The 25076-nt window shown below is 45.5% G+C and overlaps 3 protein-coding genes and 2 non-coding genes across 10 annotated transcripts; 3 read left to right on the forward strand and 2 right to left on the reverse strand.

Annotated features, from left to right (window-relative positions):
• Positions 1–980: 980 nt before the first annotated feature.
• kcnh6a (potassium voltage-gated channel, subfamily H (eag-related), member 6a) lies at positions 981–15179 on the forward strand. 6 transcript variants are annotated; one of them, XR_008695385.1, is made up of 16 exons: positions 981–1531; positions 3284–3514; positions 4527–4694; positions 4975–5078; positions 5217–5526; positions 5642–5844; positions 9031–9456; positions 9893–10310; positions 10431–10630; positions 11216–11468; positions 11967–12160; positions 12380–12479; positions 12581–12856; positions 12946–13126; positions 13326–13398; positions 13532–13664. XR_008695385.1 is itself a non-coding variant. In XM_029158148.3 (16 exons), the coding sequence occupies exons 1-16, from the start codon at positions 1456–1458 to the stop codon at positions 14098–14100; spliced, it is 3630 nt and encodes a 1209-aa protein (XP_029013981.1). In that variant the 5' UTR covers positions 984–1455; the 3' UTR covers positions 14101–15179. The 6 variants fall into 6 exon arrangements, 5 of the variants coding, with proteins under 5 accessions (XP_055366857.1, XP_029013981.1, XP_029013982.1 ...); XM_029158148.3 differs by lacking the exon at positions 13326–13398 and adding an exon at positions 13819–15179 and having other exon boundaries at positions 984–1531; positions 13532–13739; XM_029158149.3 differs by lacking the exon at positions 13326–13398 and adding an exon at positions 13819–15179 and having other exon boundaries at positions 984–1531; positions 12949–13126; positions 13532–13739.
• On the forward strand, positions 10712–10783 carry trnac-gca (transfer RNA cysteine (anticodon GCA)). The gene has a single exon. It is a non-coding gene; the product is annotated as a tRNA-Cys (tRNA).
• Positions 13155–13226, reverse strand: trnac-gca (transfer RNA cysteine (anticodon GCA)). Its single transcript has one exon. It is a non-coding gene; the product is annotated as a tRNA-Cys (tRNA).
• Positions 15180–15463: 284 nt separating the features above from the next.
• dcaf7 (ddb1 and cul4 associated factor 7) lies at positions 15464–19202 on the reverse strand. Its single transcript, XM_029158155.3, has 7 exons — positions 18803–19202; positions 18365–18523; positions 17726–17837; positions 17509–17627; positions 17220–17429; positions 17007–17124; positions 15464–16562 (listed from the first exon to the last, which is right to left on the reverse strand). Exons 1-7 carry the CDS (start codon positions 18938–18940, stop codon positions 16390–16392), a joined length of 1029 nt encoding a protein of 342 aa, XP_029013988.1. The 5' UTR covers positions 18941–19202; the 3' UTR covers positions 15464–16389.
• A 625-nt stretch (positions 19203–19827) lies between these two features.
• ccdc47 (coiled-coil domain containing 47) lies at positions 19828–24652 on the forward strand. Its single transcript, XM_029158153.3, has 13 exons — positions 19828–19951; positions 20787–21088; positions 21167–21268; positions 21601–21775; positions 21935–22056; positions 22143–22208; positions 22460–22561; positions 22978–23088; positions 23169–23254; positions 23341–23399; positions 23492–23601; positions 23800–23967; positions 24134–24652. The coding sequence occupies exons 2-13, from the start codon at positions 20795–20797 to the stop codon at positions 24212–24214; spliced, it is 1476 nt and encodes a 491-aa protein (XP_029013986.1). The 5' UTR covers positions 19828–19951; positions 20787–20794; the 3' UTR covers positions 24215–24652.
• Positions 24653–25076: the final 424 nt, after the last annotated feature.

The following is a 25076-nucleotide window of genomic DNA, read 5'->3' on the forward strand; positions in this document are numbered from 1 at the left end:
GGTCGGTTAATTTTAGCCCTCGCTTCGTCGGGGCCATTGAGACAAAGCGCAGATCAGCTGCCTCAGCTCCAAGCTGCGTTTTCGTTTGATCTCCAAACACCCTCCATCAGGGAACACATGAGCCACTTCATGGCAGTGGTTCCGGTCCGCGCACGTGGAGAATCTGAGAGAGGAGTGTAAGAAAAAATGAGTGAATGCTGCTCGTCCTGAGATGAGATGAAGCTGCTCTGTGTCGGTTCATCCCCAACAAACCCACCAATGGGCCGTGTTTGTCCGGGAGCCGCGTGCAGCCTCTCCAGGTGACTCTTTCTCCGGCTCCAGTGTCTGCTCTGTGTCAGCTGATCTAAGTGTTTCTGCTCACAACACGACCTGAAAAGTAAACCTGAAACAAGACTCTCCTCTAACAGGAAACAAAAATGTTACTTTACTGACCAGGAACATGACACCACACGACCACAGGACACAGGAATGGCATTTCAAATCTTATCATGGCTATAAATTCATATAATACTCTAGAAGTGTGATGGCAGCTACAGAGAGAGATGGTATTACTATTTTGGGCACAGAGACTTGTGATGTGAGTGAAACAGAGTGGACAGATGAGGGTCTGCACACTGTCAGTGTCAGGGTACTGTGAAGTTATCCGCAATGCAATTAACTTGACTTCAAGGCGTGGCTTTCAAAATAAAACACCTGCAATTATAGGAAATCTCCTTTGCGTTACAACAACGTCACAAAAGGCTAAATTCAGGATAGTTTCCTCTACTTATTTCCCCTGAAATGTGTCGTTGGTGCTCATTAACTTGTAAAATGTAAAAAGCTGTGAAGGTTTAGAAGAATAAACATTTGGATTTAGGCCATGTAAAAATATAAAACCTTTATTGTGAAATATAGATTAAATCCCATTTCCGTTTCTGTTCTGGCTAACCCCGGTGAAATGACACTGCTTACATTCGGGGGTGGATCCGATGAACCCAGCTCACAGGAGTCCGTTTGTCGACCTCACCGCGCAAGTGGCACAACATGAGGGAGAAAACCGCATTTATAAAAAGTGACGGATCCTACTTTCTACAGCTTTTCTCCTGAGCGTCGCCCAAAACTGGACCCCATCTCTGAGTAGAGGACTTTAAACCCCGAGAAAACGACTCGTTCACGTTCAGGGCTCCCCGCGGGTTTGTGCGTCTGTGTGTGTGTGGTTTTCTGTACTTTTTTACCATTCTCCAACATCCTGCATCTGCGATCGCCCTGGCAACCAGACACCCTCTCCATCATCCTCCAGCGCGTCATCGCTCCCCATCACCAGCGGCCACCGAGAGGCACAAGCCCCGCTTCTGACGCTTCGTCCTCCGTGTGGCAACACACCGTTTCCCACCGCGTCCCTCCGGTCACTTTCTGGTCTGTTTTATTTAGCAAATAGTAAGTTCATGTGTCGGAGGCGTCTTTTCTCTCACCACAATGCCTGTGAGACGCGGCCACGTTGCGCTCCAGAACACCTACCTGGACACTATCATCAGGAAATTCGACGAGCAAAGTAAGTGCGTTTGAAGCGACCATGTGGCGGTGATGCTCCGTTTAGCTGCTGTTAGTGATTATACAACGCCGTCCGTGACAACAACCAAGTGTTCGTGCGTGTTTTTCACTTTCAAACATCGTGTCGTTTAAAAGCTGGCTCATGGTAACGACGCCGCATTTATATGTCATGTGAAGGAGGAGGAATCCTTAATGAAATAAAAAAAAAAAAAGATTATTAAAGCGATTTCAGCTTTTAGTTCCTCCAACATGAAAAAGTTTATTGGAGCAACGTTTCTTTTACCTGTAGTGGATAATTAACTGCTGAAATATGATCAAGTCGTGATCATCGTGGTCGTAATAAATCACTGCTGTCTTCATTTTTTACATTTACGTTACACTGCAAATCAGGGTAAACCTACTGACCTTATTATACATGTATTTGTATTATTTTGCATTATTCTGGGTCTTAATGTAATCTAGTGTATCAGTGATGGTGACAGGCCCCTGCAGCTGCTTTTATCTTTGATGGGGGTTATTGCACCTGTGTGTGTTTGCTTGTGAGCGCTCGCTCGACGTCTTACGTTACAGACGCCACGATAGAGCACGTGACGCGCTGGTCGTCGCGTCCCGCGGCTTCGTGGGGTCTCTGACATTAGGAACACGCGAACTTCCGCGGAGGAAGGAAGCTCCGTCGCGCGTCTACCGCGTGCCCCTCAAGGTGCGCGCGCGCGGCCAGGTGAGCGCACGTGCCGCGGCGGCGCTGCTTAGCAACGGTGTGACGATCGGCGGATAACGACGTCGGACAGGATGTGCTTTCCTTTACTTTAAAGCGTGCACGCCGGTTATGTGTGAGAGCTGTTTAACCCAGTTCCACCGCGGGATAATAAAAGGGCCAGTGCGACGATGCGGAGGTTATGCATGTGCTTTGCGTTCACCTCATTGAACCCCCCCATTAGCAGCCTTCGAACACAGCTGTCCCAATTCGCTGCCCGCAGTGTTTGGTTCGGTGGCCGCACATCACAGTCTGTGATAGCGGTGAATGCTAAATGATCTTAGGGTCACTATGAAGCCCTTACAATTACAGAACACAGTGGTGTCCAGGTGTTAGCTGAGATTATTAGCATCATTAGCATCACATGCGGGTTCGGATGTAAAAGCACCACATTAATGAGCTGACACATTTATACAGCTTCTAAATAGTTTAGAAGATTTATTAAATAGTATTTTGGTATATTTCAGGCTGTCTCCAATGTTTTGGCCAACAGCACCCACTGTGACCTCTATAATAAGCATCTGGTCCAATTCTTACCTTCTCGCGGCTGAGCTAGTGTAATTTGCCGGTTGCTAAACGTTCAGATGAGATCAGCTGAGATCGGCCGAGGTGTGCAGCCTTTAAATACTATATAACAGCTGCGTGAGCCCGTGCTCGCGTTAAAGCGTCCACCTGCTTCTCGCTCCCTTGGGAGAAATTGTGTCGCTAACGCGTTTAGCGCCGAGGAAACCTGAACTGCTTTATTTCCACTTGAGCTGATTGTCGAGTGCAGACGAGGGAGACGCGTTAATTATAAGCGGAGACCTCATCGGGTGCAAATGTGTTCAGAGGCTTCGGTGTATTTGATTAAGCTTTGAACAGTGTGATTACCTCAAATGATTAAATGCAATAAGGAAAGGAAGAAGTAAACATGGCTTCTGTTAATGAGAGCCTAGTCCAAATGCGCTGAATATGAAATCGTGTTACCGAGTTAATATTAATTAATACCCTGTCTGTCAGATCGCAAGTTTCTGATCGCCAACGCCCAGATGAAGAACTGTGGCATCATCTACTGCAACGAGGGCTTCTGCCAGATGTTTGGCTTCACCAGAGCCGAAATCATGCAGCAGCCCTGCACGTGCCAGTTCCTGGTGGGACCCGGGACCATGAAGAACGCGCTGGCTCAGCTGGCGCAGGCCCTGCTCGGCTCTGAGCAGTGCAAGGTGGAGATTCTTTACTACGCCAAGGAAGGTGAGACGGGCCGCTCCGAACCCAGCGGGGTTCGAACCCGCCGGTTGCAGCCGTGAAAGTGAGACGTGTGACGCAATCAGGGTTTAAATCGCACGGTGTGTTTTTGGCTCTGAGCTCAGCCAGACTTCCTCCCTTTATCACCTTTTCTAACTAAACCTTCTTATTGTTAGAAACATCATCAACAGACACATAAATTACATTCTTATTATTTTGAAATTCAGATCAAAATGTGAGAAGTTACTGAAAATAAAAGCCATAACGCAGGCTGACTTTTAAACTTGTAATCCACAGTTCACATATTTTACTGAATGTTGTGTTACTACTTTTCCGCCACCAGTTTGAGGCTTGAGCTGCACGGACTCGTTTTAAATCCTTCCCGGTTGCCGAAACACATTGACTGTCTACGCGCACGCACGCGTGGCTCTTGTTGGACTTTTGGGCCGTGAGGCGGGCGCCGTTCAGCGCGGTTGTCATGGAAATGCAATCAGCCTGCCAGCTCAAATCAGCTAAGCATCTATTTGTTTTGTCTGGTGCGTCCTACTGGGACCTGAGCTGTGACGACGCACGCGGATTTGGGAACTAGTTGACAGGGCGATTCAAAACAAGCGTCACAGGATTTTCTTTGTGTGTGTGTGTGTGTGTGTGTGTGTGTGCGTGCGTGCGTGTGTGTGTGCGTGTGTGTGTGTGTGTGTGATTTGCCCTATCACCCAGTTCTATTTTTAAACCACACTGATTGCAGTGTGAATTTAGATCTGACGTTGCTCGTTTAGCTCTTTAGTGTTTCCTCCCTTTTCCTGCTCTGCTTCTCTCTCTCTCTCATTCTCTCCCTCTCTCTCTCTTTCACTCCCTCCTGTGGATTCGTCCCTCCCGTCCTCCCTTAAAAGCACGGCATCATAAAGAACGTCAGACGCCTGCCAGCTGGAGCTGCGGCGCATGTGGAAAGAGCAAAGAGGTCACTGTTTGGGCTCAGGCTTCCTTTTGATGTGTGATGTCTGTCTGTGTGTGTGTGAAGGGACGTGCAGACCTTGCCTGGTGGACATCGTGCCTGTAAAGAACGAGGAGGGTCTCGTCATCATGTTCATCCTGGACTTCCAGGAGTTAACGGATCCTTCTCACAAAAAGTCAAGCCTGAAGCAGAGAGTCATCCAAGGATGGATTTACTGTAAAGCCCTTAAACCTTGTATGCATAAAGTGCATTAACATTTAGAGGAGCTTGATGTTTTTCTGTTGTGTGATGGTGATAAACACGTTTTTAATTTTATTAGTTCTTCTGTCAACAAATTTTAAAGAGAAACCAGATTTTCCATTTTATTTATTAAGTAAATGACATTTAGCTTGTATATCAAATGTAATCTAATCTAAAATAATGCAATACAATTTTTATCTGTACATCTAGAATACATACATAAAAATGTATTATGAACGGGTAATATGTTTTAATAACTGAGATTCTCACTCAGGTCAGAATCGCAGGCTGAAGATGAGGCTGCCCATGCTCCGCTCCATGCGTCGAAGCTCTCTCTCCAAAGACCAGTTTGAAGGGGTGGTTGTGGACTACTTGCAGGTAAACACACACACACACACACACACACACACACACACACACACACACACACACACACACACACACACACACACACACACACACACACTATTATGTTTATTATCCTCTTGTAATTAGGATTTTCCGTCTCTCCAACAGCCAAACAGTGAGGAAGTCCCACTGAAGGAGTTTCGTATTCCATCCAAAGAGAGCTGCATGCAGTCGGAGACCGAGGCCCTGATAGAGCAGGACGTGGACCCCCCCTCGCCCGCAGCCCAGTCCTCCACCAAGAGACGCTCCCTCCTGGCGGAGCGGCTGGACCCGGGGCCCGCCTTCCCCCGAGGGACGCTGCCTCGGAGCTGTTCCCGGGACAGCGTGCGCAGCCTTCGCCGGGCTTCGTCTCTGGACGACATCGACGGCATGAGGGCGGAGTGGAGCAGTCGATGCGGGGACCCGCGCTCCAACAGCAGTGAGTGTCTGGAGGAAACGTTCCGCTTGCTCTTTCACTTACACATGGCATTCATTTACATGATTGTTTTCTTTTCACCTACACTTTCCCATCCCGTTGCCCGTGTCTGTTGTAGATCTGAAGCCCAGCGCCCTGAACTCCACCTCAGACTCTGACCTGATGAGACACAGGACAATCGGCCGCATCCCTCAGATTACGCTGACCTTTGGCTCCGAACGCATGAGGCCGCCTTCACCCACCGAGATTGAAATCATCGCACCCAGTAAGATTAAAGACCGGACGCAGAACGTCACAGAGAAAGTCACTCACGTCACACAGGTAAGAGCAAGTCTCTGTTTGTCTGTTTGTTTGTTTGTTTGTTTGTTTGTTTGTTTGTTTGTTTGTTTGTTTGTTTGTTTCTTTCTTTCTTTCTTTCTTCTTCTTTCTTTCTTTCTTTCTTTCTTTTTTTCTTTCTTTTTCCTTCCTTCCTTCCTTCTTTCCTTCCTTCCTTCCTTCCTTCCTTCCTTCCTTCCTTCCTTCCTTCCTTCCTTCCTTCCTTCCTTCTTTTCTGTCTGTCTGTCTGTCTTTTTGGTGTCCTGTATTAATGGACATTGATGGATACCTAACAGTCTCATCATTATCCAGTGTCAAAGCTGTTCTCTGTACCGACACTCGGCCTCTAGCTCAACAGAGATGCTAAAAGACGTCTGCAGTCACAGGGTGAAAGTGTGAAACAATAATCTCACCTGAGGTGCGACAACCATGGCACCGGCAGCAGAACAGACTCATGTGCCACCTGTCAACACATGACGGTGTCCATGTGGTAGAGCACCATCATCTCACACAACAGTGGGAAAAGAACATCAACTCAGATGATCTGTGGTGTTTCTGCTCACATCTGTTTGAAGCCCTGTTAGCTTGTTGTTGTTGCTGCTGCTGCTGTAGATGTTGCTGTTTCTGCTGTAGTTGCTGTTGCTGTTGCTGTAGTAGTTGTTGCTGTTGCTGTTGCTGCAGTGTGAGTCTATTGAGCAGCGCTGGCTGGCTCCACGCTGCCTGTGACCTTGGCCTGTGGAGCTAATGGAAGCGCAGCACTTTTTGCCCTCCGCAGCGCGCTGCAGGCCCCGTCTTCGTGCTGCAGCCGGTTTCCAGTGCTAGCGACTGCGTCGTAGCCGCGGGGTCACAGACGGATGACGCAGCACAGGGGATGTGCTCACCCGCGGGTCGTCTGACGGATCGTCAGCTGTCTGTCTGTGTGCAACTAACGCACGCTGGTTTCGCTCCCTTCTGAAATGAAAAGGTTTCGTTATCCCGTCTTTATAATTGGATTTCGACTGGCACCTTGCAAAAAGGGAAATGAAGGCTGCCATTGATCTGTGTTCACATTGATTCGTCTGCATAACATGAGGCGCACAGTGTGTCTGACTGGACGGCAGCTTCACTGTAGAAAAGCCCAATGAGGCTGCGGGTTTGTGCCTCAGTGGAGCCCTCTGGTGTTGGAAATGTTTACCACAGGGAGACTGGAAGGAAACCTGCAGCTTCAATTAGTTGCTTTTCAAAGTGAATGCAATTTATAGGTGGTTCATGTTTCAAAAGAAATGCTGTGCATGGACTGGAGGAGGAGGAGCTGTCAGTCTAATTTACGTTTTTGGTTGTAAGAGGATCCCACTGTGAGGGCTGGGCTACAGTCAGGGACCGTGAACGAGGGAGCAGGAGGGAGGGAGGTACAGGCACATGGACAGAGGCTGCCGTCTCCCTCGCTCTCTCTTAGTCTTAGTCCTTCTCCTGATGTTTACCCCGTGTTGTGCTTCAGCATGAGCTTCAAGCAGAAACTTCAGCCCGTGAGTACTCTCTGGTGATCTGTCCCTTTCGACCTCGCTGCAGCTGCACAGGTGCACGCGGGTTTTAGTCACCTGGCTAGCGACAGGTTTGTGAACGGATGGGCTGGTTGTCAGCATTAGGTGCAGACGCGTAAGGAAGATGAGTCTTAGTTACTGTGTGGATGGACGTGATGCAGCTGCTTATGATAAGATTTTGCTCTTTGCATTTTAACTTTATTCAAAACTAAACTTTTTTTTTAAATTTCATATCCTGCAAACTCCACTACCCTTGATTCCACTGATGCAGCCGCGTTTATAATGTGTTTATAATGTGTTTATAATTTATGTGCTATTCAATATTCAAGCTTTCGCCTGCTCTTCAACCCTCCAACCTCCGTTCACATCGGTGGAAAAATAGAAACTGAACTGTAGCGATGTCCGAGTTGGGGCCGAGCGCCGTTGCGTGCCAACCAGTGTTGGTTGTTGTTCCCTGGCGGCCGTTATGAAACAGAGCTGTGCACCACGTCGATAGCTTAAAATTTCTTGGATGAGTGAACTCTTTGCTTGTGTGTTTACATTCTCATTACTGCTCACATCTGTTCATGCTCAGTTGCTGACACACAAAGGAGTGGCACAGAAAGGAAATCCATAATAATAATAATAATCCATCCTGTGGTTTCTTTCCTTTACCTTCGCTCCATATGATGCAACAGCACTCACAATAATAAATATTCAGGCCTTGGTTGTTTTCCAACTTTATTTTTTTTCTGTGTTTGTCTTATTTTTTACCAAATAAGACCAAGTACAGATTTAGTAGGTTTTAGTGCTTTGGCTATTTTTGGTCACTGGTTCCATCTTAGCTGGGAAAGTTGAAGCTGCCTTTTTAGGGGGGTTTTCTATAGTGCAAAGAGATGCCTATAATGCAAGTCCTGCTTCTTTTTTCGTGGGGACTGCAACCATATTTATGCAAAGTTTAATGCAAATGAGAGTCTAACCACTGGAGGGTTTGTGAGTGAAGGGGAGGGCAACAATGCACAGGGAACTGAGACATTAGTTAGTGTAGATGTAGACAACTGCGAGTTAAGAAGGCATTAGCAAAAAACCCTTCTCTGCATGGCATAAAATCAATGCCAGCACTTACTCTGGTCCACAATTGACCAGGGCATTAGCAGGAAGGGTCATATGGACAGAACAGGATCACATGGTGAATCAGGAGGCAGGTGAAGCCACAGTGGGCGCTTTAAAAGAGCTGTCAGAGCTTTGCGTCGGTGAAGTGCCTGTGGAGCGAGAGTAGCTCTGCAAAGGGATTCGCTCACAGCTGATTTTGTCGGCGACAAAGTGATGCCAGAGGGGCGATGGCCGCTGCACAGCAGGCAGGTGGAGCTGCGGAGGTTGTGGAGGAGCCTCCTCCTCTACTGCTGCGGTCCGTACCGGGATGAGAGCCTGGAGGCTCTGATAGTGGTACCGGTCAGTGGGATTCATTTAATAATGTGTAAATACCTAATTGCCTTCGCTAAATCTAACAGGTGTCTGCTGAGTGTGGATAAGTTGCTGCCATGGTAACAATCTAATTGAGGATGCGGTTAGGTTGTTGGTTGTTGCGGTAGTCTCTCTCCTGCAGCTACTACAGTTCTCCCCAGTCCATTACTATTTTTTATGTATAGTAAATTACAGTCTGTGTTTATACTTCCTTCCTCTGTCCCCTCAGGTGTTGTCTCTTGGTGCCGACGTGCTTCCAGAGTACAAGCTTCAGGCCCCGCGCATCCACAGATACACCATCCTTCACTACAGCCCCTTCAAAGCCGTGTGGGACTGGGTCATCCTGCTGCTGGTCATCTACACGGCCATCTTCACGCCGTACTCCGCTGCCTTCCTTCTCAACGAGGTGGAGGAGGAGCGCAGGAGAAAATGCGGCTACACCTGCAACCCCCTCAACGTGGTGGACCTGGTCGTGGACGTCATGTTCATCGTGGACATCCTCATCAACTTTAGGACCACCTACGTCAACCACAACGATGAGGTGGTTAGCCACCCGGGACGCATCGCGCAGCACTACTTCAAGGGCTGGTTCCTCATCGACATCGTGGCCGCCGTCCCATTCGATCTGCTCATATTTCGTTCAGGGTCAGAGGAGGTAAGAATAAGATGGATGGATGGATGGATGGATGGATGGATGGATGGATGGATGGATGGATGGATGGATGGATGGATGGATGGATGGATGGATGGATGGATAATTAGATGGATGGATGGATGGATGGATGGATGGATGGATGGATGGATGGATGGATGGATAATTAGATAGATGGATGGATGGATGGATGGATGGATGGATGGATGGATGGATGGATGGATGGATGGATGGATGGATGGATGGATGGATGGATGGATGGATGGATAATTAGATGGATAGATGGATGGATGGATGGATGGATGGATGGATGGGTGATTAGATGGATGATTAGATGGATGATTAGATGGATGATTAGATGGATGATTAGATGGATGGATGGTCATGGGTTATAACTACCTTTGCTTGCTAATGTTGGAACTCTGCCTCTGTCCTCCAGCCGCAGACCACCACTCTGATTGGATTACTGAAGACAGCCAGGCTGCTGCGGTTGGTGCGTGTTGCCAGGAAGCTGGACCGTTACTCGGAGTACGGAGCCGCTGTTCTGTTCCTCCTCATGTGCACCTTCGCCCTCATCGCCCACTGGCTGGCCTGTATATGGTACGCCATCGGCAATGTGGAGCGCACCAGCTCTGCTCGCATCGGGGGCATGAAGATCGGCTGGTTGGACAACCTGGCCGACCAGATCGGTAAACAGTACAATGACAGTGACCTAAACTCAGGTCCCTCCACCAAGGACAAGTATGTTACAGCCCTGTACTTCACCTTCAGCAGCCTGACCAGTGTGGGCTTTGGCAACGTCTCACCCAACACCAACCCAGAGAAGATCTTCTCCATCTGTGTCATGTTGATTGGCTGTAAGTAGTGTAACGCTCCAATCCCTCAGATGGATCAGTAGATGAGGTGTTACGCGAGTTAGGCATCAACCGTCTGTCTGCCAGGACGGCCCTAAAATGCTACATTCCTGTTCTGTGCAGCTCTGATGTACGCCAGTATTTTTGGGAATGTGTCTGCCATCATCCAGAGACTGTACTCTGGCACTGCCCGCTACCACACTCAGATGTTGCGGGTCAAAGAGTTCATTCGATTCCACCAGATCCCCGGAGGCCTGAGGCAGAGGCTGGAGGAGTACTTCCAGCATGCCTGGTCCTACACCAATGGCATCGACATGAATGCCGTAAGTCATGCAGACGTAGCCTGGGACCGTGCAATGTGTGGGACAGCTGAATTGTTGATCTAGTCAGTACTGTGGATCAATGGGGGTATAGCTCAGTGGTAGAGCATTTGACTGCAGATCAAGAGGTCTCTGGTTCAAATCCGGATGCCCCCTCTCATGTTTTAAAACTTAGAACAAAGATATTTTGTCATTGGCATCTTTTTGTCTTGCATCACCCTGAGTAAGGGAGGTGTGTGTCCCCAGTTCAAATCTAGGTGCCCCCTTTCCTATTTATACATACGTGTGAGAGTTTCCACAGCGCTTGTTGCATTTGGAGACCCAGTTTCTTGTGATGACGTGCGTTTTGCTGCTCGGGCTTGCCTGCTAACAGCAGCAGAGCATGACGCAGCCAGAGAGCAGCATTAGCGCCTGCCAACTCGATGTCACAATAGATAATCACTTGGAGCCGCTGAATCCATTAACACTTTGCTCCCCTTCCCTCCGCCCATCACTTTCTTTTTAAGTTGAAGCTATGAATGGGTTCACGCTAAAGGACAAAGTGCTCTGAACTATGCTAATTACGCCCTGGCTTCTGTGGACCTGCAGGTTCTGAAGGGGTTCCCTGAGTGTCTGCAGGCCGACATCTGCCTCCATTTGAACCGCAGCCTGCTGCAGAACTGCAAGGCCTTCCGCGGTGCCAACAAAGGCTGCCTGCGGGCTCTGGCCATGCGCTTCAAGACCACCCACGCTCCACCCGGCGACACCCTGGTCCACAGTGGGGACATTCTCACGGCCCTCTACTTCATTTCCAGAGGCTCTATAGAGATCCTCAGGGATGATGTGGTGGTGGCCATACTGGGTATGTTACTGATTCTTCAACATAGTTATAATGTCTTCATAACATATCAGCACATTATAAACAAAATAACAAGTCACACGCGCGCACACACACACACACACACACACACACACACACACACACACACACACACACACACACACACAAACACACACACACACACTCACACTCACACTCACACACAGACACTTGCTGTGTGTTGCCAGAGGTGTTTGGGCACGGCTCCACTTCCATTCCACAGCGACATTGATCATCAATAGGTCCAGCACTCACATCCAGGCTGCAAAGGTCATTTCTTTTCCAGCTGGGCTTTTGGAGGCCATTAACTGTTGAGGACCAGTGTCTCTGTACTTCTTGTTTTTCCTTTCCTTTGCATCAGATTCATCCATCACAGTGACAGATATTGGCATTGGGTTCTTTACTTGTTCGGAGTTATCAGTTACTTTTTCTCTTAATGATTTTCAAGCTAACAACTCTTTTTGGTTCTGTTTGGTTTAGGGAAGAATGATATCTTTGGAGAATCCATCAGTCTGTATGGGAGACCAGGGAAATCTAGTGCAGACGTCAGGGCCTTGACCTACTGTGACCTTCACAAGATCCAGAGGGACGACCTGCTGGAAGTGTTGGACATGTATCCTGACTTCTCGGACCTGTTCTGGACCAACTTAGAGATCACCTTCAACCTAAGAGATGTGAGTGCCGCCAGAGGGTGGTGTCACACACACACACACACACACACACACACACAACACACACACACACACACACACACACACACACACACACACACACACACACACACACACACACACACACACACACACACATGCATATTGAACATAATCAATTTGTTTAATTCCAACATGAAGTCGGGTGTGTATTTTTGAATTACTGAAGCTGGTATGTATCAGGCAGATAGAATAAACCAGCCAACCCCGAGCAGAGACTCTGAATGTGGCTACCGCCGCTCAAGGCATCGGAGGGGCTCCCTGCGGCGCCGGAACCGGCCCGGTGAGCGAGCCTGAATGCTTACAAGCAGCAGGATGGTATTTCACTATGTTTCTGTCCAGTCTCCATCACTTACCTTTACCTGTCTGTCTCTGTCGGCGCAGACGGGACGGACCGCGAGGACTCCTACCCTGATCGGTCCTGCGCCATGCTGAACCATCACGGCGGATCCCACTGGGAGGACCTGTGCAGCAGCGCCAGCATCTGCTCACAGTCCAGTGACGACGAGTTGAAGCCTGTTGGACAGAGCAAAGTGGAGCTGTACCCAGCAGGAGGCGACACGAGAGACTACCCCCCAGCGGTCGTCAACATGCTGCCCCACAGTGGGCCATCAACCGGGATGGTTCCACCTGTGGACCTCGGAGGCTCCCCATACTCAGGTAAGGACTTACAATTCATTTTGGAGTATCAAAACTTTAACCAGTTCTGTGCAGAAAACTTAGGTGTGTTGAAATTCCCTTATGCACAGCAGCAGCCGCCATCGGCAGGCCGGGCCTCTACGGCTACTGGTCAGACCGCAGAAGCAGCCAGTTCTCAGAGAGCCAGCAAAGGCCACAGTTTGTGGCCGGTTTCCGCCCTCCGCCCTGTGCTGAGGACCGGCCCAGTGAGTTGGAGTCCAGGCTGGAGCTGCTACAGTCGCAGTTAAACAGGCGAGTTCAGTGCTTGGCAACACAAAAGAGGGGGCACCCGGATTTGAACCGGGGACCTCTTGATCTGCAGTCAAATGCTCTACCACTGAGCTATACCCCCTGCTGGTGTTAAGCTGTGAATGTGACGCCTTTACTGGTGGAGTCAGCAACTACTGTTTGCTTTCAGCTCCTCACACCCTCCCCTGCTGTGTTTTCATAGGAGTTCCAAGCTGTGAGCGATCATTGGGTGAATTCATGAGGGAAAGACAAATAAAGATAAGACGGGATCAGGGGTGAGACCGAAAAGTGATAGAGTCAAGTGTTTTGACAGTCGGCCTCGTGTGTGTGTGAGAGTAAGAGAGCGGCGAATGAAAGCGCAGATCAGACAGAATGAGCTCGCTGACGCCGCCGCTTCATCCCTGCCAGGCTGGAGACCCGCATGACGGCAGATATCAACGTGATCCTGCAGCTCCTCCAGAGGCAGATGGCCCCGGTGCCTCCGGCCTACAGCACGGTGTCCCCCGGGCCTCGCCCGCCTCACCCCACCTCTCTGTACAACACGGGGGCACCCACAATCCTCGGCGTCGCTCCAATCCAGGCAGTGCAGATCCACGGCTCGGCCTCGCCGCTACAGGTGCAGGTTCAGCGTTATTATTATTCCTCCTTAAATGTTAATCCTGTGATTAATCTCAAATTGCTCTTTCTACTTCCAGAGTCCAGAATCTGACTTGAAGCACAAATCCAAAGACTCCCTGTCCAGCGGGATTCACCTCACTGTGGCCTCCGACGACACCATGTCCATGTCGCCAGAGGCCGAGCCGCCGCGGCGCCGCGGCGCGGACGTCGCCCCTCCTCAGCTTTCGGGGACCCACGAGTCTCCTAGAGCGCTTGGTGGCAGCCAGCGCTTCCCTTCCCTCCCCGAGCACCTGGAGACCTCCACCACGATGCAGGAGATCCAGAGGCACGTGTCCGACCCCGTGCTACCAGGCAGCTAGAAACACCGAACAGCAGCAGAAAACAGAAGCCAAGTCCACCAGATTGTTACTTCCTCTACTTCTCTATTTAAACCCCCGCTGTCCAGTTCAGATGCTGCTGAGTAGCGCGGGGAGCCTCGTCTCCCGCGTCTCTGAGGGTTCAGAGTGCCTCCTGGGTCTTATGGACTCACCGGCGCCTGCAAAGGCCGCTGTGGGATCCCTTCACTCCAGACGTCATGTGCAAGAACAGAATATTTCTGCCCAGCAGGGTGAAAGGACTGTGGAGCCTCCATTGACAATAAGCAAAGAAACATATATACTGTATGTGTTAAGCACATGTGGGTCTAAAAGCTACACAAAATCCATCCCACACTAAGGAATCCTTGAGAATGAAAATGAGATGAAATGTCAAGGACTGCTGATATATTTCACGTGTGAGGAATGATCTGCATTCACTTTGTAGACTTGCACATTTAGAGTATAGAAGAAATGTATCTTTATTTGGGATTGAAAGTATTTTCACAACAACCTAGAAATGTGTTGAATACATTAAGACACGCCAGTCATAACTGTGAGTATTAGACCGTATAGGCTTTCTGTTGTTTTGATATATGCTAAAAACAATATCAGATGTGAAGGGTTCAGAATTCAATGCAGTGACATGGAGGGAGCGGCGTTTAAAATGTAACATTTGATCAAGAGAAGCTGTTGTAACGCGCACACATGCATTTAAATGTAGCTCTTATGATTAATCGTGACAGATTCGCGCAGCGTCCAGAGTCTGGGCTCTTCACCGTGTGTTAGAGATGGTGGATAGCGAAAGTGCCGACGTCGGAAGAGTCGTTCTCACGCTCCGGATCCCCAGGGGAGAGAGGGACCTCAAGTTATTGACATGGGTGAAGTGGAAGCTGTCAATCATAGACGCTACTCTTTTCTCAGTACATCCTTGATGAAACGATTCAATCTTCAAACCATAAGGTGACTGTAATGACTTATTACAGGCATTTAAATGATTCTCTACAATGTTTCTTGAAGCACAAATTCCTGTTATTTGTCTTTTTTTAGATTAAAGAAGTACTGCAGAGGTTCTCTGCCAGTCAGCGTTGGTTTTTATTTCGTAAATGTCACTTTCTCTACAGCCACATACAGAACACCTTTAGCTGTTAGGTTCCAGTCAGGGTCACGCATTAACTGGCCGCCCTGCTGTTCTGTATAAATGAAACGATACCTGCTGGCATCAGTGTTGACCTTTAATGTGCAATAAAACTCAAACTACCACATTTGATGATTAATTATCCCAACGTCAATTAATTTAACATTATATGACTTCATAAATAAAAACCTGAACCTTCATCATCTAACTGGACAAAATCATACACTTCGGTTTAGTTTCAAGACATTGAGGAATACAATTTATTAGAGCAAATTCAATAATAAACTTTATGAAAAAGCTACAACATGAACACTTGGCTTAACAACATCTTAAGTAGATATATTTATATGTATGTACAGAACTGCCTTGCATTGGCATGCTACAAGGACATGACCCTTTAATTACTTAAACCAACAAAAAGGCAGGAAGAAATAGTTAAAAGTTTGTAGCTTTCCACACACAAACTACTACAAATGAAAAGAAAAGAGTTAAGAAGCTAAATGGCTGAACATTGTTGCTCTGGTAGGTTCTCGGTGCTGTTCATCATCCAACACGAAGCCTAACACGTCATATAGTAACACACACCACTGCAGTGACAATAAAGAGCCCTCTCAGCTTAATTTACAGTTTTAAAAGTTTGAGCCTGGATACAGTCGGATGAGGACACACACCCATTAGAAAAATGTAAAGTTGCCACAAGACTTTATTATAGTGATCATATCACCAGTTAGATGTTATGTACAAGAAAGCTACAACATGTTCCTTTGTATTAGAGAGGACACATTTTGCCATCTACAGTAGTTTGTATCGAACTTTACAAAACGAACAGATGAAACGCACAACGTCTAAATCCTTCATGAGAATCTCACAACTGGCTGCTGAAATCTGATTTTCAGCCTGTTACAGCTGCTGTACAGACGCTGAACACTACCTTTTGAGCAAAATAAATAAGAGCTTAAACACATATTGTAGAAGAAAGATGAAGCAGAGACGTGGAAGGAAATGTAAACCGGCTTATACTGGGGTGTGTGATACTCCAAACACGTTGAGAAAGTCCACTTGTAACCTCATCCTCCTCTTGAAAGCAGTGGGATAAGGGATAAAAGTCAAGATCTGAAACAACACCATTATTCTTCTTCATCTAAGTGTCCATGGCTTTAGACACGCAGGATCTCCAGGCAGTTGTTGTAACAGATGGCGATCCAGTCTGGCTGTGTGGAGGCCCACTGAACATTGTTGATCTCTCCTTCAGCAGTGTAGGCCAGGATGGGATCCTCAATGGCCCTTGGCATCTGCTGGATGTCCCAAATCAGTGCCTGGTGATCGTCAGCTGAGGGAGGAAAACAAGCAGTGTTTTAGGCAGTTTGTAAACCCGAGGCAACGTTAAATTCAAAGTGGAGAGCTAAGATGTCGGCCTTGTGTGAACAGAGCATGAAGGACGACAATCTGTTGACAGTAGAGGTGCCAGCAAAAGCTTATCAGTTTAAACTGGTGAAGCTCACTTAAGAGATTTGTGCAATGCAACCACCGTTATGCAGCGACTGATGTATTGACCAAGCTAATGAGCACAGGTCTGGTAAATAATTTGTACTTTGCCAGATAAGCAGCATTTTATCTTTTAGTTGCTGCCAATACAGATTATGTACTTTGTCGTGAGACGATATTCTTTTATTACAAACCACTGAGTAGTGCTGAGATGCATAAACCTGAATGTCTCAAATCATATTTCAATTCTTACCACTGAGTAAAAACAGTCCCTCAAAACTCCCCTTACCTGCAGTACAGATGTGACATGAGGAGTGGGGGGCCCACGCAATGCCGTTCACACAGGCTCGATGGTTGTTGAGCCGAGCCACTGGAGTGCAGGGCACGCGAACATCCAGGATTACGACCTATTAAGCAGAAGCAGTTAGAAACTTGTAGAGTGAGGTCATTTTTCAGTTCTCAGGGCTTTGATCGGGGTATAAAAAGCTGCAAAACAACTGACCTCCATGCCATCCATGGCCATTGTAGCCAGGTAGTTGGGGTCTTGCTTATTCCAACAGAGGCGAAGCAATGGGTGGTGCTGGGGGTCTTCATAAATGATGGTGCTGTGCTCCAGGTGTCGGAGGTCAAACATACGAACAGACCCATCAGCCCCCACAGAGGCAAACATGTCTCTACCACCACCAGCACGGCTGAATGCAATGTCATACACCTGTAGAGCATGACAAACAATAAGTAGTGTTCTAAGTCAATAAGGCTTGATTTTAGTGTTCATGCGCACAGATACACACCTCTTTGTCATGAGCGATCAGCTGAGTTTTCACATGTCCAGACACCAGGTTAACACGACCCAGCACTTGCCCGGTTTCCAAACCCCAAATGGTGCATGTAGTGTCAATGCTGGAGGTGCCTGTAGAAAAATACCATACAGTCAGATTTAAAACTAACTAAAATGTACAACTGATAGGATCCTCGCGATTTTTGTATTATCCTGTATAAATTTCTTACCCAGTAGATTGGGATCAACTTCGTTCCAGTCAAAGGAAGTGAGGGGCGCGCAGAAGTCTGAGTTTTTATTATTATTCAGCAAACATTCAAGGCGGGTTTCGGTGTCGCTGACCTATGAGAAAAGTGCACAGAAATTTAGTCAGAAGCAAATTTGACTGGTTGGACAGCAACCAGCAAAGACCTCATTTCACTCAAAACAAGCCATTGTCCCTTCTGGGGGCATAAAATTGGTCTCTCATTTAAACTGGCTTTGATATAAGGGTGGAGGGTGTTCAAGGCAGGTTCTTGCAGGTTCTCGCCACTCATATTGTTGGTTACACTGCAGCAGTTCTGGAGGTTTTGATGATGGCAAGAGCACACTTAGCAATTACAACTCATTTGTAACCACAACTAAAGAGACTAAGTGTATTTGACTCAGGCTTTACGATTTCAGATTGATTTAAACAAATTTAGGTCTTTTACATATCTGATTTCTACAATGATCTTGTAACTTGTCTAATAATGCATATCAGGAGCTATTTGAATTTAAAAACCTCACATATTGAACATATTGAACAGCTTTCCCAAATTTAATAAAACAATCAATCTGTTGTAGTGTTTCTTCTGCAACGTAATTACCGTATAAAACTAATTACTTACCCTCCAAATGCGCAGGTAGTCCCCACTGGTGGCCAGTAAGTCCGGGTAAACCCCCTTAGTGTCTGGGATCCACATGATCTTGGTGGTGGGGTAAGGGTGATCAAATGTGTTCCTGCAGACAAACTCTGAGCTCTCCTCCTCCAGACCCACCAGCTGAACCTGCGCACAAACAAAAGCGTGAGGTTTTACCTAACTACTTAAAGCACAACGTGGTTGGAAATTCCAGCTGTATGTGGTGCTGTTAGGCTAAACCGATGTTGGATGAATATCGCGTTCTGTAATGCGATCAGCCACAGTCAATATCTAAATCATACTGAGCAATAATAACAAAACATACCGCGACTTCATCCCTCGTTGCTACGCAGGACGACTAGCATTAGCATCACCTGGCTAAGGGTTACCAGTTTTAGCCCGGAATAACAGCTAATTTTAACCCACCTTGTTGTTGTATTCCTCCACAAAACTCCCCAAAGCCAACCGAAAGCGTTTGTCCGGACGTACGCTCCAGTTCATGGCGTACACCGTCCATGGCGCCTCGTATTTGTAAATTTCTTTTCTTTTGCCGTGAAGCGACATCCTCCGAGCTGCAGCTGTTGTTTCAGCAGCTAACACGCTAGCGCTAGCTAACTTCAAAATAAGTACTGTTGCGATCAGACTATCAGCGGTTAGATTGAATTGCACGAAAACGTCTCAACAGCCGCGGTAGGAATGACAACTTAACTGAGCAATTGTATTTTAAAATAATATTTATCGTCACTTCACCTAACAAAGAGTAGCATTGCTTATTACGATCTTTTGAGCAGTCAAAATCAGAACATGTAACATTCATCCGGTATTGCTTTTCAAAATAAAACCAAAACGTGCTTCTTTTAAATTTCGTCTTATTTTAACCCTAACAAGCGAGCTGAACTCAAAATTTTAGTTACACATGATTCGTTGATTTTTCTCATTATTCGTGCTTAATTGTGTGCGTTCTTGACACTGCAACGTTTAATATCTACCAAACTTGTGAAGAATATTGTATTCAACGTTTGAACCGGAAAAGCTATTGTGTCCATAATGAAGAACCAGTGTCGTAGCTAACTTAAACCGCTAGAGGGAAGCAATGCTCATAATACCACGTTTGGCTCGATTGTCCGAACACTATTAATCAACCTTTTTCCTAGAAGTAAAAATTGCATAAGGATTACATGTGACTTCTGTCATTTAGAAAGAGAAATTGTTAGTTTTACCAGTGTATTACGAAAATATTCTAAAGTCAGATTACCAGAACAGTGAAACATCTACTAGTAGATTGTCAAAGCACTGCAGCGGTGTGTTTAAAAAATAGACAAAAATGAATGCAAAGGGTTTCTTGAAAATATATAATTATTTCTAAAATATCTAAAAGATAGTAAAAGAATTTGCTCCTCATTTTCTACTGAGCCACATTCCACTCCAGTAGGTGGCAGGTTAGTGCACAATGAAACCTTATGCCATTAAACTCAAAGGAAATAAACGAAGAAGAAGAAGAAGAAGAAGAAGAAGAAGAAGAAGCCGTGTCAGAGTACTTGCACTCAACTGGGTTTCTGTCATAGCTATTTCAAGGTAAATTACTTGTTCGTTTTGTTTATTGTTCAAAATATTGTGAAAATTTACTTTTCTAATGTCTCGGGTTATGTGAACTAGAAAACAAGCCGCTGTCGTTCATGACCAGATGCTTGCTGCTAGTAACAAGGTGCCTCCTAGCTGCCCACCACTACTACGCTAGCTAAAGCTCGCTATGCTAAAAGCTTAAAATGAAGTGAGGGAGTGCTGGGGGATGGGTTTGACACTGCGATATGCCTAAGACATGTAGTTTAATCCTATAAAGGTGTTTGTCAATGGGTTATTACATATTAGTACTTTTAACTCAAACGTCCGCACAAAATAGCAGAATTAAAGACCCATTGGTTTACCATGTTAGCAAGTGTGTTGCAAGCGTATTGGCTAAAGTTAGTTTGTTCTGTCAAAGGCTTTGTGATTTAGTATTTACGGCTACATACGGTGACGTCAGAGGGCTAAACTCACTCTGCACCTCCGAATCTATATTCGTACCAGGTATAACCTTTTTTAAATTATTTTTTTTCTTATGGACATTCCCAACAACCGATCGCTCATTTGAGACTGGCATAACAGGTTAAAAATTTCTTGTTATTGTTTTGTCCTTGTTGCGGTCCAGTGGGATCGTCACCTCTGTGGGCTTTATCACGCCCACTGGTCGATCAGGGACTCCCTTGGTTACAATGCTGTGGACCTGTTGAATCTGTGTCACAGTTCAGATGTTTTTCAATAGTTTTAGATGGTGCTTTGTATAAAAATATATAATTTACCATTTATTTTAATTTTTATGTTGCCTAAATGTTCACCAGTGTTCTGCATCTTCTTCATGCTGTTCCTGCAGGGCCCACTATGCGTAGTGCATATCTCCTCCTGATATCCACACTCCTGCTCCTTTTGGCCTTTCCTGGCTCCAGGGGACGATACAGTGACGACTTTGATGATAATGAGGACCTAGCAGACTTTGATGACAATGACTTTGCTGAGTTTGAGGACATGAATGAGGATCCAACAGCTGATGCAGAAACTGCTTCTCCACCCCGTGCCTCACAGGCTGCTCAACCGGAAGAAGAGGAGGAAGAAGAAGATGAAGCAACTGTTGAGCTGGAGGATGGCCAAGATGGATTTGAGGACTCGGAGACACAAGTATATCTCTTTGTCTTTGAAAATGTTCCAGCACAGTTTTTACATAACTCTTAATAATGTAATCATGTATTTCTGAAGGATCAAGATATATACAGCAAATATGACCAGGAGGAGTTTGAGGGGATTGGAGACATGGAGAAGACTAGCCACTCTATGAAGGACCCTCTCATAATCCACACGGTAACAGGGCCAAATTTCTCACAGTTTTTGTTGAATGAATGAGTATATGGTAAAGTCTTTTTCCTACCGTTTAAAATATGTTTAGGGCAAATTAAAGATTAATCGGTGATGCTTATCTGAAATAATTGTAATTAATATAAAATTACACATCTATAAGAGGATAACTGCGAAACTATTTTTGTTTATTACTATTCAATTTTCTTTGTTAAATATGTTTTTTAATTTTTAATTTTACAAGCATAACGTTAACTCTGAAATATGAAGTCAAGTGATCCTCACCTAAATTACCATTACTACAACAACACTGATAACTGCCTGGTGTTTCTCTGCAGGTTCCTGCACACCTGCAGAACAGCTGGGAGAGTTACTACATGGAGATCCTGATGGTGACTGGTCTGTTGGCTTATATTATGAACTACATCATTGGCAAGAACAAAAACAGCCGCCTTGCTCATGCCTGGTTCAACTCACACAGAGAACTTCTAGAAAGCAACTTTGCACTAGTGGGTGAGTTTGTTTCCACAAATGTGTCACCTGTCTCTTTCACTTTTGTCTCTGATGATTGTGACCATTCAGTCCAGTTAGCATTCTAGTTGGAGTGAAGCTTGTTTTAAAACAGTGGTTGTTTAGTTTGTCTCAAATTAATTGTTACTTTTCAATGTTTAGGTGATGATGGTACCAGTAAGGAAGCAGTAAGCACTGGAAAGCTCAATCAGGAGAATGAACACATCTATAATCTGTGGTGTTCCGGTCGTGTCTGCTGTGAAGGCATGTTGATCCAGCTCAAAGTAGGTTTATCTCACATACATGAGTATATTGTGTATTTTGTCAGTGTATGTCTTTAATATATAGTCATATTTCTGGTCTATTCTAGTTTCTTAAGAGGCAGGACCTGCTTAATGTTCTGGCCAGGATGATGAGACCTGCCTGTGACCAAGTGGTATGTATCAGTCAAGCAATACATATATTATAGTAATAGTACATGTAGTTTGTATTTTTGCTCATCACTCTCTAGGCCAACATCCAAAGAACTATTTGGTCCTATTCCTATATACACAACAACTACTTTACTTAGTTACCAAATTTATTGTTGCATATCGATTTCAAATTATGGTTAAACTGCAATTTATATTAGTTAAAATTATATAAGAAACGTTCTTTTTGTGGCAATATTTGTATTTTTGTTTGCAGCAAATCAAAGTCACTCTCAATGATGAGGACATGGATACTTTTGTGTTTGCGGTGGGCACCAAGAAAGCCATGGCCAAGCTTCAGAAAGAGATGCAGGACTTGGTAAATATTTTGTAGAACTTTGGTGTTGCAAATTAAAAGTGCCATGTTATTTGTCTCTCTCCATTGCCCGTAGGTGTGAGTGTGTGTGTGTGTGCATGGTTGTCTGTCTCTGTGTTGCCCTGCGATGGACTGGCGACCCGTCCAGGGTGTACCCTGCCTCTCGCCCATAGCCAGCTGGGTTAGGCTCCAGCACCCCCGCGACCCCGCATTAGGGAATAAGCGGCTTGGAAAATGGATGGATGGATTTTATTTGTTATAGCCCTGTCTGAAATGATGTGCTCTCAGCATGTTTTTGACAATTGGTTTTCATGTAGGTAGTCCTAATATAATGAAACCTATTAAGAAAGGGTACAGAGGAGAAGTGTGGATTTATTTATTTAATAATCTAACTGGCCTTTATAATTCTCTTCCCACAGAGTGAGTTCTGCGGAGACAAGCCTAAGTCTGGGGCCAAGTATGGGATCCCAGACTCCCTGTCTATTCTGAGTGAGATGGGTGAGGTCACAGATGGAGTGATGGACAGCAAGGTAAAGCCTGGATTATTGTGTATATAAATGACATCTTTGTCTCTCAACCTTGCTTTTGAGTATGTGTTTTGTGTTATTAGATGGTACATTATATTACCAACCACGCTGACAAAATCGAGTCCATCCATTTCTCGGACCAATTTTCTGGTCCAAAAGTTATGCAAGAGTAAGTATTATTTGGGCTCACGTGCAAGTAATTTATCATGTTTGTATTTTCTGTGTGGTAATAATAGTATTTGTGTCTTTTGTTAGGGAGGGTCAGCCCTTAAAGCTGCCTGACACTAAGAAGACCCTGCTGTTTACATTTAATGGTCAACATTTTGGCTTTTTTTTTTTTAAAACTAGTATTTCTTTTTAACTTGTACTTGTAAGTTTACCCTATGATTTTGATGTATGTTTGCAGTGCCTGGCATGGGCAACACTTCTCCCAAAGACATGGACACTCTGCTTCCTCTCATGAACATGGTCATCTACAGCATTGATAAAGTCAAGAAACTCCGTCTTAACAGAGAGGTGAGCTTTTGTGTGTGTGTGTGTGTGTGTGTGTGTGTGTGTGTGTGTGTGTGTGTGTGTGTGTGTGTGTGTGTGTGTGTGTGTGTGTGTGTGTGTGTGTGTGTGTGTGTGTGTGTGTGTGTGTGTGTGTGTTTTAATTTAAAATTGGAAATATTGGAAATGCAGGTATGAGTTCTATTATTCTCTCTGTATACACAGGGCAAACAGAAAGCTGACAGAAACCGGGCCCGTGTGGAGGAGAACTTTTTGAAGCAGACTCATGCTCAGCGTCAAGAAGCAGCCCAGACTCGCCGGGAGGAGAAGAAGCGAGCTGAGAAAGAGAGAATCATGAATGAGGAAGACCCTGAGAGACAACGTCGTCTAGAGGTGTGAAAGAAGACTTTTCACAATAAATCCCTCAAGAATATGTTTGTTCTCTTTACCTTCTGAAAGATTGGAGATTAAAATCCCTTTTAAAAATGACTAATTAACAACAAATGTAAAACTTTCATTCTCAGTGCCGAGTTCTTAAAAAACAAATATTCATTTTCAGGAAGCAGCCCAGCGACGTGAGCAGAAGAAGATTGAAAAGAAGCAGATGAAGATGAAGCAAATCAAAGTGAAAGCCATGTAAAAAAAAAACACCTTAGGGAAGGGGGTACAAGCACATGAAAGAAGTGCGTAAGCTCAGTTTTCTCCAGCTTCTCTCTCCAGTCTGCGGCTCTGGCTTCAGCTCCAACCAGACATCATGTGCCTCTGGGTGTGTCAAGCTTAGCTTAGCTGTTTCCAGCACCTGTTCCATTTGGTGTGACTAGATCTTAATGACCGAGTGCACTGCCTGTCATGTTGAGAGAGACTTTTTACCATAAATTATGTCGCCATAATTCTCATCACAAATGTTTTTTCTTCTGTCTGACTTTCACAGAAATAATCAATCTTTTTAAAGTAAATCTGCTGACGAAGACTACACAATTTGATGGATGTGAGCTGTTTTAAAGGAATGGAAAATATTGCTGTCTCATCGGACTATATTAGCATTAATATAATAAATGATAGTATCAAAACATTCTTATTTCTGTCTGATGAAAATTTATTTGATTAAAACTTTGAAAATACTTTGGTATTGACGGGTATTGGATTTGCAAAATAGCAGTAACTTTTTAGAAACTGACACAGAGACCTGTTAGCATCAAAGCCTGGGCCTGTAACAGGAAGCAGAATGTAAGGCTAAATATAACTTGGAGTTTGTGTCAGCAATCCCTGAACTAGATTTGGTTACATGATGGTGGTCTTCTTTAAGCAGCCAAAATAGCCCTATAACCCTGATTAATTATTGGTCAACATGACGGAATGTGAAAGAGTGATGATACTGTAAATATAGATATATAGAATACAACAAAAACTAAAATATTTGTACTTGGTCACACTTAACCCTGCAGGTTGTGTTCAGTCTAGATCTACACTAAAGCATCTGCTTCCATTAATCTGAGAACTGC

This window comes from Betta splendens, chromosome 8 (genome assembly GCF_900634795.4).
Source record: "Betta splendens chromosome 8, fBetSpl5.4, whole genome shotgun sequence".
NCBI classification, from domain to species: Eukaryota; Metazoa; Chordata; class Actinopteri; order Anabantiformes; family Osphronemidae; genus Betta; species Betta splendens.